Here is a 14,772-nt window from a genome sequence, read left to right as displayed (position 1 = left end):
GCTGCACCTGCAGGCTGGGTTTTTGCAACTCATGCACAAGGACCCCGACGTCCCTCTGCACCGTCGCCTGCTGCAGTTTTTCGCCCCATAAGGAATAGTCCTTCCTCCCGTTATTCCTACCAAAGTGGACCACCTTGCACTTGCCAACATTAAATTCCATTTGCCAGTTCCTGGCCCATTCGCCCAGCCTATCTAGATCCTTCTGCATGAGACGGGAGGATAAAGATAATAGTTTGTGTGCACTGAGCTTTATGGTGGGAAGAAGATGGGGGATCGACCAGGATAGAATTGGAATTGTCATATTTGGTGGTAATGAAAGCATGGATGTGGGTTTCAACAGCTGATGGGCTGAGGCAGGAGCAGAGGCATGAGACTATGGAGACAGAAATAGAGAGCCTTTGTTAAGGAGAGAATGTGTTTGGCAGATCCACTTAGAGTCAAATAGGACACATGGGTTGCAAATAGCCTGACAGAACCAAAGACAGTGGTGAGGGAGCAGGCATTGGTTGAAGAGGTAGTGAGGCTGGTGGAGTTGCGGTGGAAGAAAAACACTTTAGTACTCCAGTGTTTAAGTGGTGAAAATTGAAGCTCAGAAAATAGAGATGGTGGAGTTTGTGGTCAGTTTATAGTTGTAACATGATGTCCTGTCTCTGGGTAACGTTGCTGAGAAGCAAAATAGGGACTGGAGGATAGATCCTAGTGATCCATCAGAGGCAAGTGTGGGGTGGGGAGTTGCAGGAGTAGAATTATGGAATGTTTACAGCACAATGGAGGCCGTTCAGGCTGTCGTGTTCATGCCAGCTCCCTGCAAAGAACAAGTTAGGCAGTTCCACTCACCTACCTTTTGCTAGTAGCCCTGCAAACGTTCCCCCCTCAAATAATTATCTGATTTATGTTTTCTGTTGAATCTCCCGCCACAGTTTTCTTAGGCAATGCATTTAAGATCCTAACCACACACTTTTATCATTTTTAAAAATGGCAATATGAGGAAAAACCTATCATATTAAATCAATGTCTCTGGTTCATTGTTCTCCACTAACAGAGATTCTTGTTATCTATTCTGTCCAGATTCTCTCATGATTTTGAACACCTCTATCAGTCTCCCCTTTGGTCTCTTCCAAGGAGGACAACCCCATCTTCTCCCATCTATATGTGTAACTGAAGTTCCTCACCCATGAGATCATTCTCCTGAATCTTTGCTGCAAGCTTTCTAATGCCTTCATATCCTTCCTGAAGTGTAGTGCCCAGAATTGGATATGATACTCTAGCTGAAATCATTCTAGTGTTTTCTGGCTTTTGTTCTCAGTGTTGGGTGGAGAATGTGAGTTAAATGTAACTAGGATAATGACCTGTGTTCCATTCTCCATTTATAGCTGTCAGCATGAAAGTGCTTTGCCTGTTTCCTTCCAACTTCGCTTGTCCCAATGAAGAGGATGACACCTTTACTAAGATCAGACTGGGAGTATGAATTGCCTCGGTCAGTGGGGCTGTATAAATTAAAAGCGTATCAAGCATAGATTGTTTAAACACACATCCATTATTCCTGATTATCTGATTTTAATCTTAAGCATTGCAATAGAACCAGGGTTCTTGAGAATTTTCAGGCTTGATATTAACTGTGTATCCTGGATTTTACTCTGCACTGATTATTTGTCTTGTAAGTACCTTGGTCTGTGTAAGGTAAATAATCAACACACAGGCCAGAGTTTCACACTCTGTTGCCAGTGGTTTGTTTTTGGGAGGGGTAGGGGGGAGTGTGAAATCGAAGTAACAGCATCCCCTCTGGGTTTCCATCACAGTGACCATGCATTGATTTTACACTCAGGTGGACAAAGCCACCCTTGCCCCAATTGAGTCCCTTGAGTGCCCAGTTCAGGGCCATTTTTGACCTAACTTCAATTTTTAGGCTGGCGGGAAGATTGACCCATGCTTGGGGGAAGCCTGAAAATCAGTGGATACCCTACTCCGGCAGGGAAGTGGGAGGAAAAACCCCTTACTTCAAAAAGCCCCCTTCTGAAGTCTCCCCACCCCTCCCAACCAGTTAACATCAGGTGACCCCCCCCAGACTTCCCTCCCCTTCCTCCCTGGGATACCTTGGACTTACTGTGGTCTCCTGTGGCTGGACTTTAGTCTCAGGCATCCACACGCAACTCCTATTCAGTCCAGTGCAGTTCTTGTCACTGCAGGGACTGGAGAGTTGTCGGCCTATCTGATTACCATGTCAGGTCTCCAAGGTGGGATTTCCTCGGGTGAGGAGCTGGGAAATCCCACCTGCAGCCACTTGACACTCATTCTAACACGAAATAGCTGTGGGCACTCTGAGTTGGTGGGGCTGTATTGCTGCCAACTTTTCAATGGTGGAATGCAAAACCTACCGTCTGTAAAATTTAGCCCATAATGTTCCCCTTCATAAGCAAAATGATTTATGAATAGATACATTGGTGAAACCTAAATTTGATGTCAGGAGCTCTTAACTTATTTTCACTGGGCTAGGCTCTCTCATGGGTTACCTGCGCTGCCCTTGCATTCAAGATGGATGGCACAGTGGTTAGCTTTGCCTCATGGCGTCAGGGACCTGTGTTCAATTCCGGCATCAGGTGACTGCGTAGAGTTTGCAAGTTCTGCTCATGTCTGCGTGGGTTTCCTCCCATATGCCCAAGGTGTGCAGGGTTAGGTTAACTGGCTAAATTGCCTCTGTGTCGGGGGAGCTAGCTAGGGTAAATGTGTGGGGTTACAGGGATGGGGCCTGGGTGGGAATGCATCGGTGCAGGCTCAATGGGCCAAAGGGCCTCCCGCACTTTAGGGATCCTGTGGGCCGGATTTTCTGGCCACACTCTCCCCAAGGCCAGAAAATCCCGCCCAAGATCAATGGACCTTTGCGTGGTCCATGTATGCGTGTGACGAACGGGACGGGAAAATTCTGCCCCTGCTTCTATTCTAAGAGTCATGATGTGGATATGCCGGCGTTGGACTGGCGTAGTAAACACGCTACAACAACGGATGAATGAACATCGCTCGACAATCACCAGGCAAGACTGTTCCCTTCCTGTTGGCGAACACTTCAGTGGTCACAGGCATTCAGCCTCTGACCTTCGGGTAAGCATTCTCCAAGGCGGCCTTCACGACACGCGACAGCGCAGAGTCACTGAACAGAGACTGATAGCCAAGTTTCGCACACACGAGGACGGTCTCAACAGGGATCTTGGGTTCATGTCGCACTATCTGTAACCCCTGTGACTTACCTGGGTTTGCAAAACCTCACTTACTGTACTGTCTGGAGGCAATACACATCTCTTTAACCTGCGATCAGTGCTCCTTCCACTCACATTGTCAGCCACTTCAGGTCTTGAACAGCGGGTTAGGTGTAAGGATTCGCATTCTAATCAGTAATCTGTAAACTGTCTGTGCTTTATATGCTCTGTCTGAGGCCAGAACACTCCATTCACCTGACGAAGGGACTAACCCCGAAAGCTTGTGAGTCTATTATCAAATAAATCGGTTGGACTAAAACCTGGTGTTGTCAGACTTTTTACTCTATTCTAAGAGTCACACTGGTTTTATCTATCACATTGTTGCACCACTTTCTTGTCACTTATGTAACATTTATCCCAACCTCGGGATATCCCAAAGAGCTTTGCAGCCAATGAAGTACTTTGGAAATGTTGTCAGTGTTGTAATTTAGTGAAACTGACCGTCAGTTCACTCGCAGTACGCTTGCATTAATGACCAGATAATCTGTTCAGTGATGTTCGAGAAATAAATATTGACCAGGACATGTTGCGACTGAACGGTATGACTTCATCATCCTGTTCTCTGTAGCTCTGAGCCACCTTGAAGGTTTGTTTTTTAAAAAATGTATGCGTTATCTCATTTACCTGTTCATTGATGTCATTGTTCTTTATACCAGGACTGCCTGAAGGCTTGCCAAGAACAGATTGAAGTCACCCTGGCAGAGAGTTTAAAATTTTCGCAACAACAGCTGGAGCAAACCATGTCCTCAAAGACTGTACATGAGTCAGACCAAATCAGCACTCCTACAGACGTAAGGGATGTCAACCTGTGATCATCCACGTGCAATTGTTTTTTATAAACCTCTGCTGTGCTATGAAGGCAAATGTAGCAAATTAGTACTACTTAGTTTCATTATAATTAAGATGCAATCATATCCCAACAAGATCTACTTCTATATAACAACATGTGGGGTGAAAAGAGGATAAAGCTTGAAGGGACAGTCAAGGTGGAGAGAAATGTAACAGCAATCATCTTGTGAAATTCCTGCACCCAGCAACTACCTATATTTTATATATAAGGTTTGATTGTGATTTGTTGGCCAACCCATACTGAAGACAGCTGCACATTGTGAAGTTGGCAGATTGTAATAAATATTCAGGGGTCTGGTTTCTAAATTTTATTTTGTTTTAGTGCCTTCCCAAAAAATGTTCACCCAAAAAAAGTGCAAGGTACTTGGTTATCAAGCTGTTATTTTGGTGTTAACTTGTTTGGGTACAAGTCACACAGTTTGCCATCCAGCATCTCGCACACCAAAAGCAGAGGTTCAGGGGCATATGAAGATTGTTGACTTGGGTCTAAACTGACCGTCATCCCACAATTTAAGAAAAGAAGGATATATTGCACCATTTTGACACACCAGAAACATTCCCTGTTCATTTTACTGAGGAAATTACTCAGCACCATCTGATTCACTGTTTAAATCAGTATTGATATTTTGCTTAATGGAGACAATCTGATAAGTGGGGCATTTTATATTATGATGTCCCAATTAACAGACTTTGACTATTTTGCACAGTGATGTACGATATTATAATTCCATAATGTGTAGATTAGTAATGATCCCTGGAGACAATTAACATTGTGTATCAGGATCTAATTGTATATAATATATTTAAAATAAGGCTGTAACAGAAGCAAGATTTCCTGGTGGGATATGAAATGAAGCGATAAAGCAGACTCAAATTTTGAAGCAAAGTATCTGGTGCAGCCCTTATTTAAAAATATATATGTATACATACACGAGTACTGGTTTCTTGAACATAAAATGTATACCATCATGAAATATATTTAATGACCTTGACACAACATCACAGAAACCAGAATTTCGGGTATATAAACAAAGAACTACTAGATAGAGCTATGAAAGTCCACTACAATCTTTACAATGCCTGTCAAATTTTACAGTTCAAACCAAATCTATTTTAAAATTTTAATTATTGTAAAGATTATAGTGGACCTGTCAGTTTTGTTTTTTTGATTAAACGCGGCTTATCCACAACGTTCTGGCAGCATCACTTAGCCTGTCGGAGGGGTGAACATTGCTGCATGATGCTATGTACATAAAAATGACTGAAAAACAAAATGCATTCATTAGTAATGTCATAGGAAATGTGTTAGTTTAGTCAAAACTCATTAACGTTTGCCTCTCCTATAAGGCTAAAGCTTTTTTCACTTGCTGAATGTTAAACTGTGGCAAGCCCGCTATGCAGAAGAGCGCTGAGGGTGACTTGAGGAACCTGAGGTTGTCTCTTGCAGATTACATAATGGGTTTTGCTAGCAAACTGTGTCCACAATAGTTGCTTGCAGCATTAGCCTGATTCAGCAAACAAAGCTATGTTGCTGAATCATGAAAAGAACAAGTCTCCAAAGCCACATTCGCTCACTAATGAGAGGATGCTGGCAAGTGCATGGAAGTAAGAATGTGTTCAAGTATCCAAGTGGGTAAATGCAATTAAGTACCAGGGCCACAATTGCAGCATGGTGGGCCAAAGGATGTTTAATAGCAAATTATCAATAGTTTGATTTTGCAGCAAATGATTAAAGTGACTTGAGCAACTTCTGTAATTATTGCTTCCTTGCCTAAATGTATCACTTGAAGGAAATTGTATTGGCTTGCCAGAGTCAGGACAAGCCATTCCCTGCAAAGGCTGCTCCCCTTTTTCGAAGTGGAGATGCTTTTGCATTGAGAATTTGTCTAGCCAAGGAGAGATTTCCACTGTTCATTATTATAGATAATTATTTAAATTTGTAGATTGAAGCTAATTTTACATTCCAGTTGATGGTCTGAAAGTCCTTGGATGGATGTGCCTGTGTACACAAAAATAAGTGTGTGTGTGTGTGTGTGTGTGTTCAGCCCCCTCAATAAAAATCTTCAGATGTTTTTTCATAAAGGGCTACATTTCTAGGGTTAATGTAAAATCATAGAATTTGGCAGCTAAAGTTGTCAGCTATTCAGCCTGACAACACACGTTTATAGCCAACCTTTAACAGAAAAATATCTAAAAGCCCTTCAGGTACAAAGTAAATGGTGCTTGTACAGCCTCTAAGAGCTGCCCACTTAATGCCACCCCCTCATCGTAATGTCTTTCTTCAAATACCTAACTGTCCCTATTTAAAAGTTATTAATCTGTTTTCATTGTACATTTGTTTCTGACATAAATTTAAGTAAACATCTACAAAAAAAAACCTATCCCCTTCTTTCTTTTGTTCCTGTTCTTCATTATCTGAAATTTCTGCCCTCATATGTAGCAACTGTTGAAATAATTTTTCTCTTTAAACTTGATTAAGTAATTTTGTCATATCGCCTCTCATCCATGTTATTGGACAAAACCCAGTTCCTCATAAGTAAGGCTTATTACCTTGGGACATTTTCTTAGTAAATTTCTTCTGCACCCCTTTTATGACCTTTACATGCTTTTTTTTGAGAAGGGCACCCAGAAATGGTTACAATAATCTAACTCTGCCAGGGCAATGATTTGTTGTATTCTTCAGTGGGTATCATACAGTAATGAGACTCTAAAGTTTAGATTTACCTGATATTTTCTGGGAGTGATTTAAACCCTTTGGCCACAACCTGAAGCAGCAACTTATCCCTGGAGATACAATTCAGTCATATTGTAATCTGCTTTAAAAAGCACTTGATAAAATGTTCCTGAACTGAAGCGTAGCATTTTAAGTTTTGCTTAATAGTCAACGGACATGGGTAATGTGTTGTTGCCTTTTATTTTTCCTAACTCTGCTTTATAGTTATATATTCCTTATTCCCTTGATAAGTAAATGGACCTATTTGTCTATTTTTAATTGCGTTAAATGCTACAGTTATTTGCTGATTAAGCACAATGCTTTAGCAAACCAGGGGTGATCAGAACTATCCCAAGCGATGCATGGATTTTAATAGGAGAATTGAAATAAGTCTTGAGTTAGCAATGTATGTGATTGGATGTTTAATATGAGCTTAAAGGGCTGTGTTGGCATGCAGAAATAACTTGATGCACACTAGATTGCATGAAATTCCTATACTAGCTATGACATCAGTCATTTAATTCATTTAGAGTTTTTACGTTCCTTATTCATCCTCCGCATTTCAATAAATCAGGCATATCTTTCAAAGGGGAAACATCAAACGACATTATATTTCTCCTGAATTATACTTGAGAACACTTCCTCCTGCTCCCATGCTGCATATAAGGACTCTATATTCTATTTTTATATTGCCAATATCCTACAATTTTGCTCCATGGAGTTTTGGTTTGGGAACACCATGCAACCCCTTTTTAAGATTCATATGTGCCTAATTAAATAAAAAGTAATGCACCCCTCACTTTCGGTATTATTTTTTTTGTTGGGTAATTGGTTCTTTGATCCTGCTGCAGTGACAGCCATGATGATGTGCCTGTCATTTCTGACATGGTGTTGCCTCTAATGGGCACGGGCTTCAGGTGAATGGAAAATGTGGCAAAATGCTCTGTTTAGCGGAGATTTTAAGTTGCCCTACATCAGCAAATTCGATTGCAGCTCATTTATTTTTGCTGACCTATATTCAATCAGCCTATCGTTGAGAATATTAGATTTTGTCAGCTTGCCGCTGTTAAGTCGCGCACAGCCTTTTTTTTTAAAAAAAGACTAGTGCAGTCTGTTGAGTGGCTAGTTTGTGTGATTGGGCAGTACCATGTAGGGAGTCATTTTCTGAGCATTGGCTTGGGAGACTGGAATCTTGCCCCCTCTGCCTTCCATGCTGAAAAGATAGAGGCATTGTGGTTCATCGCTGCTCGAGACTTGCTCAGAAAATTGACTACAAAGACTTGGTGGACGCAGAACGGTCCCAGGAACAGAACAATGTGTTCTTAGTCCCTTTTGTGTTGTGAAGGTAGTGTATCTTCCTGAGCCAATTAATCATATTTTGACTGGTTCTTACCAACATGCATTCCCTGCACCACCACCACCACCGCCCCCCCCGCCCCCAAAAGATTCTTATCAAATTAATGATTGATCAACAGAGTAACAACACACTGTCTAATTTCCTCTGCAGAAGCTCATCAAATCTTAGAGGCTTGTTAAGCCAAAAAATTGACCGTTTTGACATCAAATCTGCTTGTACCTTAAATATCTATGCCACATAAAACCTGGGCCAAATTAAAAGGGATTAAACCGATAGTTTCACATTTTTTGGGGGCACCAAATTTTTTTTAAAATCGAAAGCATGTTTTTTTTCTGTTTATTTACGACACTTTTAATAATTTTCCTCTGCTTGTCACTGCAAGAAAAATTGAAACTCTATTAAAAAAAATGGCGACGTGGGACCCTGTTGAAATCAAGCTGTCGCTGGTTATTGAGTTTGGTCCCCGTGATCAATCCAACAGCAGGCTTGAGTTTGAAGTCTTTAAAACATTTGTGCATTGCTGTTGCTGAGTATGGCAATAAATAAATGGTGTGTTTTTTTTTATTTTTTTTGCGCTGCTAAAAGGGCCGATGTTTTACATTTTATTTTAGTTGTATTGTTTAATGAAAATTGCTGCTATGTTTATTTTGTATACAAAATTGTACAGACAACTGAACTGAAAGTATCTGATTGAGGTGACAGAGGGATGTGTATCTTGGCCTCTTAAGGATGTAGTCTAAAACTATTTAAAACTCCGTACCTAGGTGATCCAACCAGTTCGAAAACCTCATGTTTTCAAAAATGATGTTGAATGCTGTGGTGGTTTTTCGAAAGGAGGGGAGAATCATTGGTGGTGTTCGCGTCCTAAGACCTTGAGATGGATTTGTAATTTTCTTGGTATTTTCAATGTTAAATATTAATATTGCTACCGCATTTATTAATTATTAATGAGAAAGGCGAATGGTCTGTGTCGAATACAGCTTCTGTTGAGCTGTTCCCTGCGTATGCTTGGATGTCAGAGACCAAATAAGAACTGGTTCAGTTGGTTGTGCATCACTGTTTTATGCCTGATAAAAGGGGATCATAATTTTTTTGTTTTGCTGCTTATGTTTAAAGTCGGACAGTGAAATGGGGGTGGGGAATTACAAGAATATTAATGTACTCATTTACCTATGTAAATTTGACATTGTTCAGTTGCCTCTTCTGTCTGCAGATGTTCCACTTACAGTATCTCAGGTTACTAGGCAGTTTCTACGGTACCTCGGCTTTTTAAAGATCACAATTACATAATGTCTTAAGGAGATAGCATTGTCTGAAGCCCTTTCTCGGGGACAGGAATTGGTGTAAATGTTTTTGAGAGTCAGGTAAATCACTAGTTTTTGTTCCTTGTGGGCATCTGTTTGGTATCATTTTGTTGTTTTCTTGTTTGGTGCCAGCTTCATTGCACACCATATATTTTGGTATTAACATTTTATTTTAAACTATGAAAACTTATAGCAAGTGTTGCTGATGGTTTCTTCTGAGAACTTGGAATTAATTTGTGCAACAGCAATTTGTTAATAAATGCATCATTGTATAAAGTTAGGGAAAGTTACAATGCTTTGTCAGTGAAAACAGTTTGAGAGATAACTGGTCCAAAAATGACACCTCTTTGACCAAAGTTTAGCAAATGGCTGTTAATACAGTAATTGTGTGTTTAAACATAACATTCTCCATTGATTTCACTGACTTGTATAAACCAAAAGCTTTGATTGCTCTGGAATGGCAATAGTTCCGATTAATTACTGTCACTCTGACTTGTACATTTGATCCTTGAAAAAATAAATGTTAGCCCTTTGAACTTGGCTTTTGAAAATGAGCATACTTACAAATCAATCCACTGTATAATATTTTCTTGGATAGCTATATGCTTAATGTGTCATATATACTGATGATTAGTTGTGCATTATGTAGATAAATGTTTTAGTTTACAAGTTCTTCATTGGTAAATGCATCATCCAATGTGGAAGTTGAACCGTACATACCAACAAAGTCAGTTTAGGTTGTTAGGGGGTGGTTCCTGTTCCCAGTTGCTGCTCTTACTCTTGCTAGGAAGTGAAAGGTGTACTGAACAGAATTCTGCTCGGCATTAAATATCTTTCGTTGCTCACGCTCTTTGCCAAGACTCTTACATAAAAGGTTAGCTGATTGGACATGGCACGAGAGGGTGGTTGATACTTGTGGAAACCTGTTCCCAGCTCGAATCAGTTAGTGCCTTTTGAGAGTGAAGGGTGAAGTCAGACTAAGTAGTAAAGCTTGTTCCCTTGTTTTTGGACAACTTAAAAGTGGTGGACAGGTGAGCCAACTGTAACATTTCATTTTGTTTTATTGAATAACTAATGAGTCATGAACAATCACCTAGTTTATTCCATTTTACCAAAAGGGACAGTGGTTCTGCAATTTTCATTTTTTTAGTCCTATGAAGAAAATCTGGTACTTTTTTAAGCTGATTATTTCGCAATTCATAGTGTTGTTCCCATGTTCAAACTTTTGGACCATATTATGTCAGTATAATGTCTGACTAGCATTAAGGAGCCCAAGTTAGGTATAATATGTTTTGATTCCTGCCAATAATATGGTCTAATCCTTTGTCAAAAAACTGTGCACCTCTTTTTCACTGCTTCAAGAATCCATGTGCTCAAATTGTTTTACAAGTTATGATAGAAACTGTAGGAAAATAATTACAACAGGGTCTTGGTAATAATTACTTCTGTATTTCAGTCTGTGCTTTCTGTATAAATTTGCAATAAATAGGGATCATCTTACTATGGGTTGTATCTGCTTTTAAGTTTCACTCATGGCTGGTTTCCTTCCTAGCATAGCAATTTCTCCAACACTTGGATATGGCATCATATCAGTACCTTCCTCCATAGTTGCTGTCAGCTGTTAATCTGCCTGGTTTTCCAACAATAGGGTATCAGCATTAGTGACTAATCTCTGGGATCCGAGATGGCGTGGATGGAGCAGAGGACAGGATTGTATTTGGGTGCAGGAGAAACATTTTAAATAGCAGCGTTACAATGGAGCAACAGCTAGCATGAGTGCACAGCTTAAAATGAGAAAGGGCAAATGTGTATTTATAGACACCAGCCAAAAATAGAGAATTTTGGTTTTCTGATATGAGGCGATTGTAATTTTTTGGGTAATGCTTTTGTTTTACTTGTGTTGCCTTATACTCGTGTGTGTGTGTGGTTGTTTTAATGTAAACATTACATAAAAAGCTAAATTTGTTGCAATAACTTTCCTTTTGTAATTTTAAGCCCTCCTTACAATCTAGTGTTAGTTCAAGAAAGGTAGTGAAAAGCTTAATTAATTTAAATTGGTGGTTCAGTTAGTCTAGTAATGGCTGCACAACCAGATTATGGAGGATAAGAGGAATGTTACAGCATTCCTATCTACTCTAGAACAGGTTAGGTGAGTTTTATTAATCACCAGCCAAACTGTTAGGTGGATGTACGATGGAACACAGATATGACCCTATCAACCTGCAACATGAGAGCCTCCTTTAGCTGATCATATAGCAGCTTCTGCGACAATTATAAAGCGTCTTATTCTGAATAACCATGTTTGTCTTCCTGACTGAAGGAGAGCTTCTATATGTAGCAGGACTGGGGGAAAACTCGAGTAGAAAAAAAAGCGTGAATATTACAAAAGTTTGATTATTAAGATTATCTATTGCAAGCTATACTCAGTAACTTTATGCAGGACTGAAGCATTAATAATACATTGAAAGCACCAGCCAACTGCACAATCAAGGATTCAGCAGAACTAAGGTGCCCATTAGATGGGTTCAGACTAGAATTAGTTGTAATGCTCCCCTACAGTGCATTGCCTCCTGACACAGGGCAATTTTATCCATATGGCCAAAACAGCTATAAAGTACACATTGCGTCTGCGAAAGCAATCAAAAGTGCCTCGACTAGCCAGCAGGTTTAGCAAGAGGTTGGGGTGTGAAGGGTCATTCCAAGAGCAAGATTATTACTGCACCTTGTTGCCTCACAAAAGCCATTTTTTTTCTACATTAGAGTTTGCAGACTGTGCCCCACAATGGATAGGGACAGGACCACATTTCGCATTGCAAAATAGCTTCCCACCTGAAATCAGCAGAAGCGCTGTACTCTGACCTACAGGGCCCAGCTGAAAAATACCTTTGCCATCCACAGCAGCTGGAGTCTTCAAATTCCTCCCCCTAATTTTCCTCTGCTGCTTGGCTAATTCTCGGGCAAGAAAGTGGCTGTTTTTAAAAATAAAATCAAGCCGTGCCAGCTCTCTGGGCTTTGACATGAAATGTGGACACATGACAGAAACTGACCATCACCTTTAGAATTATATTAAAACATCTTCCAGCAAGATCTTCAGCTAAGGACCATTCTCCATCCTGATGAGGGACTCCTTTACATAAGTTTAAATTGCTTAATAGGAAAAGCTCAGCACAGCTCAAACTGTACAGTATGAAACAATGGTAATTTTTTGGAGTGCCTTCAAAAATCACTAAGTATCAAATCATTTGGATCCAAGTTCTGTGTTGCTAAGGCATAGTTTCACAAATAAGATTTGGTTTTAAGAATAGCATTCCTCAGTGACGTGAGCTAGTTCTTCTGGTCATTAGCAATTAGAAGCCTCTTGTGCAGTTGGCTTTGGTTGCTTATTGTGCAAATGTCATGAAGTTTGGTTTATGTTGGTTTTAAGTCTGTCTTGTTAGTTGCCATGAAAGTATATTTTTTAAATATCTTCACCTGTTATCTCAATTCTTCGAGAGTACTCTGTTCTTGTGGTGTTTTGCTCTCCTCATCCATTTTATTATTGGGTGCATTATTCCTGCAACTTGGGGGCTCTCTACAATTGTTCATTTTCTCTAATGTTTGCTGCCTAACAATCCAAAGTGACAGTTTCATCCACTCTGGGTATTAAGCAGGGTGAGAATTTGTTAACAAGTAATTCGTTTGAAGGTCATTGAAGTGTCAAATGTTTTGAAATGCTCCCTCCCGCTTGCTGACTCGAAGCAATGGAAACGTTTCGGGAGGTAAAACAGATTTAAGAAGTGCTACCAAATGCAGCAGTCTTAAGAGAACACATTGAATTAGAGCCCTGCAGTTACTATCTTAACAATGGGGTGTATCAAATCCTCAGCTCTTTTTGCTTTTTAAATTTTCATTCATTCTGCTTGTTTTATGTTTGTTTTGGCATTGGATTGTACCCTTGTCATGATTAATTCTTCAGTCCTTATTCATATTTTGTCATCAGTACGTAGAGAAGAAATGTATTTTTTGTTCATTGTGAAATGCGTTAGGTATGTCATAAATACCACATCTTCACCAAGTAAGGTCCAGCTTTGTGCTCATCACCTTAATGATACACTTGTTCAAAAAAATCTGGTTGCTGATTGGGTATGCAAATCAAAATGAACTCTAGTAAGAAAGAGAACATTCTTAATTAATGACAGATCAGGCCTGTTGCTAGGCTGGTGTTAGTGTCCCAATTTGATAACATCAATAACCACATTTTTTTTTAAAGGGTTCAACAGTTTGCCTGGATGACAGGCAAGGAGCATTGAGCCATCAGTTTTGTTATTATGATGGACATGCATGTTTTGCATGTAAGTATGTATTTATACACATGCACTAAATGTGAAATCCTTGCAAAACAAAAACACCTAGCTACTATTTCCTACTTAATCAAATAAGCCTGGAAACTACAGTGATTTTTACCAGCGTGCTTAATGAAAGTGAACTTGTTTTAAATTTAGATATTGGATTTTTATTTAATTGGGTTTAACGTTCGTGCATTAATTTCAATTAAATTTTACTGTCACCAGAAGTATTGGGTATATTTTGAAAGGCTGGAGTTTATTTTGCTTTCAAAAATGTTAATAAATCTGAAAGCTTAACCAAAGCATGAGCGAAATATCATACAAGTTGAATATGTGGTGACATTCCTAAGCAGCTACATGATTCCACTGTTCCATTGTACAAACCTTGTGAAATACCAGCAGGGGCAATCACTGAACAATAAATGCAGTTTTTCCAAATTAAATGTATGCTGGTATCATATTTCTTTTTGAGGTAGTGGACTCTTTAGTAATTGAGTGACCTGTTGTCTCACTTCTGCACTTCACACCTCTTTAGACATGGGTTTCAGTCAAGATGTCTCTCAGCTGCCTATGCCTCCCACGCACCTTTTTGGATACACACATCCGTAATACATCAGGCTCAGCCTGAATTACACCAAGGGACTGGTGCCATATTCTTCAGCAATATGGCTTAAGATGCACTACTGTAAGCTTTCAATGAATAACATGTGAACCAGAAGCAAATATTGAAGGCACTGGTTATTTCAACATAAAGCACCAATATAAGATTTGCAGGAAGATATGCTTTCTATTTCCTGGTGTCTTAGCTTCACATAGCAAGTCTGTGATTGTGCTTTTTTTTCACCATATATGTTGAACAAAAGAAAAGAAGCACCAATAAAAGCCAGACAGCGAATTTAAAACAAGCAGCTAAGTGAGAAGGGAAATCTTATGGTAAGGGACCCATGCACTCAGTAATGGTTTTGAAGGAGAC

At 39.7% G+C, this 14,772-nt stretch overlaps 1 protein-coding gene across 1 annotated transcript in view; it reads left to right on the top strand.

Moving 5' to 3' along the window:
• The window catches only part of ccnd3 (cyclin D3), a 45,012-nt gene extending 30,770 nt beyond the window's left edge, over nucleotides 1–14,242 (top strand). The window contains exon 5 of the mRNA XM_080209919.1: nucleotides 3,908–14,242. Within this exon, the coding sequence (XP_080066045.1) occupies nucleotides 3,908–4,063 (156 nt within the window). The 3' untranslated portion in view covers nucleotides 4,064–14,242. The remainder of the gene's footprint in view (nucleotides 1–3,907) is intronic.
• The last annotated feature ends 530 nt before the right edge of the window (nucleotides 14,243–14,772 follow it).

Source organism: Carcharhinus amblyrhynchos, chromosome 22, assembly GCF_965287045.1.
Source record: "Carcharhinus amblyrhynchos chromosome 22, sCarAmb.v2.hapA, whole genome shotgun sequence".
Lineage (NCBI taxonomy): Eukaryota > Metazoa > Chordata > Chondrichthyes > Carcharhiniformes > Carcharhinidae > Carcharhinus > Carcharhinus amblyrhynchos.
This window is presented reverse-complemented; position numbering and strand designations above follow the sequence as displayed.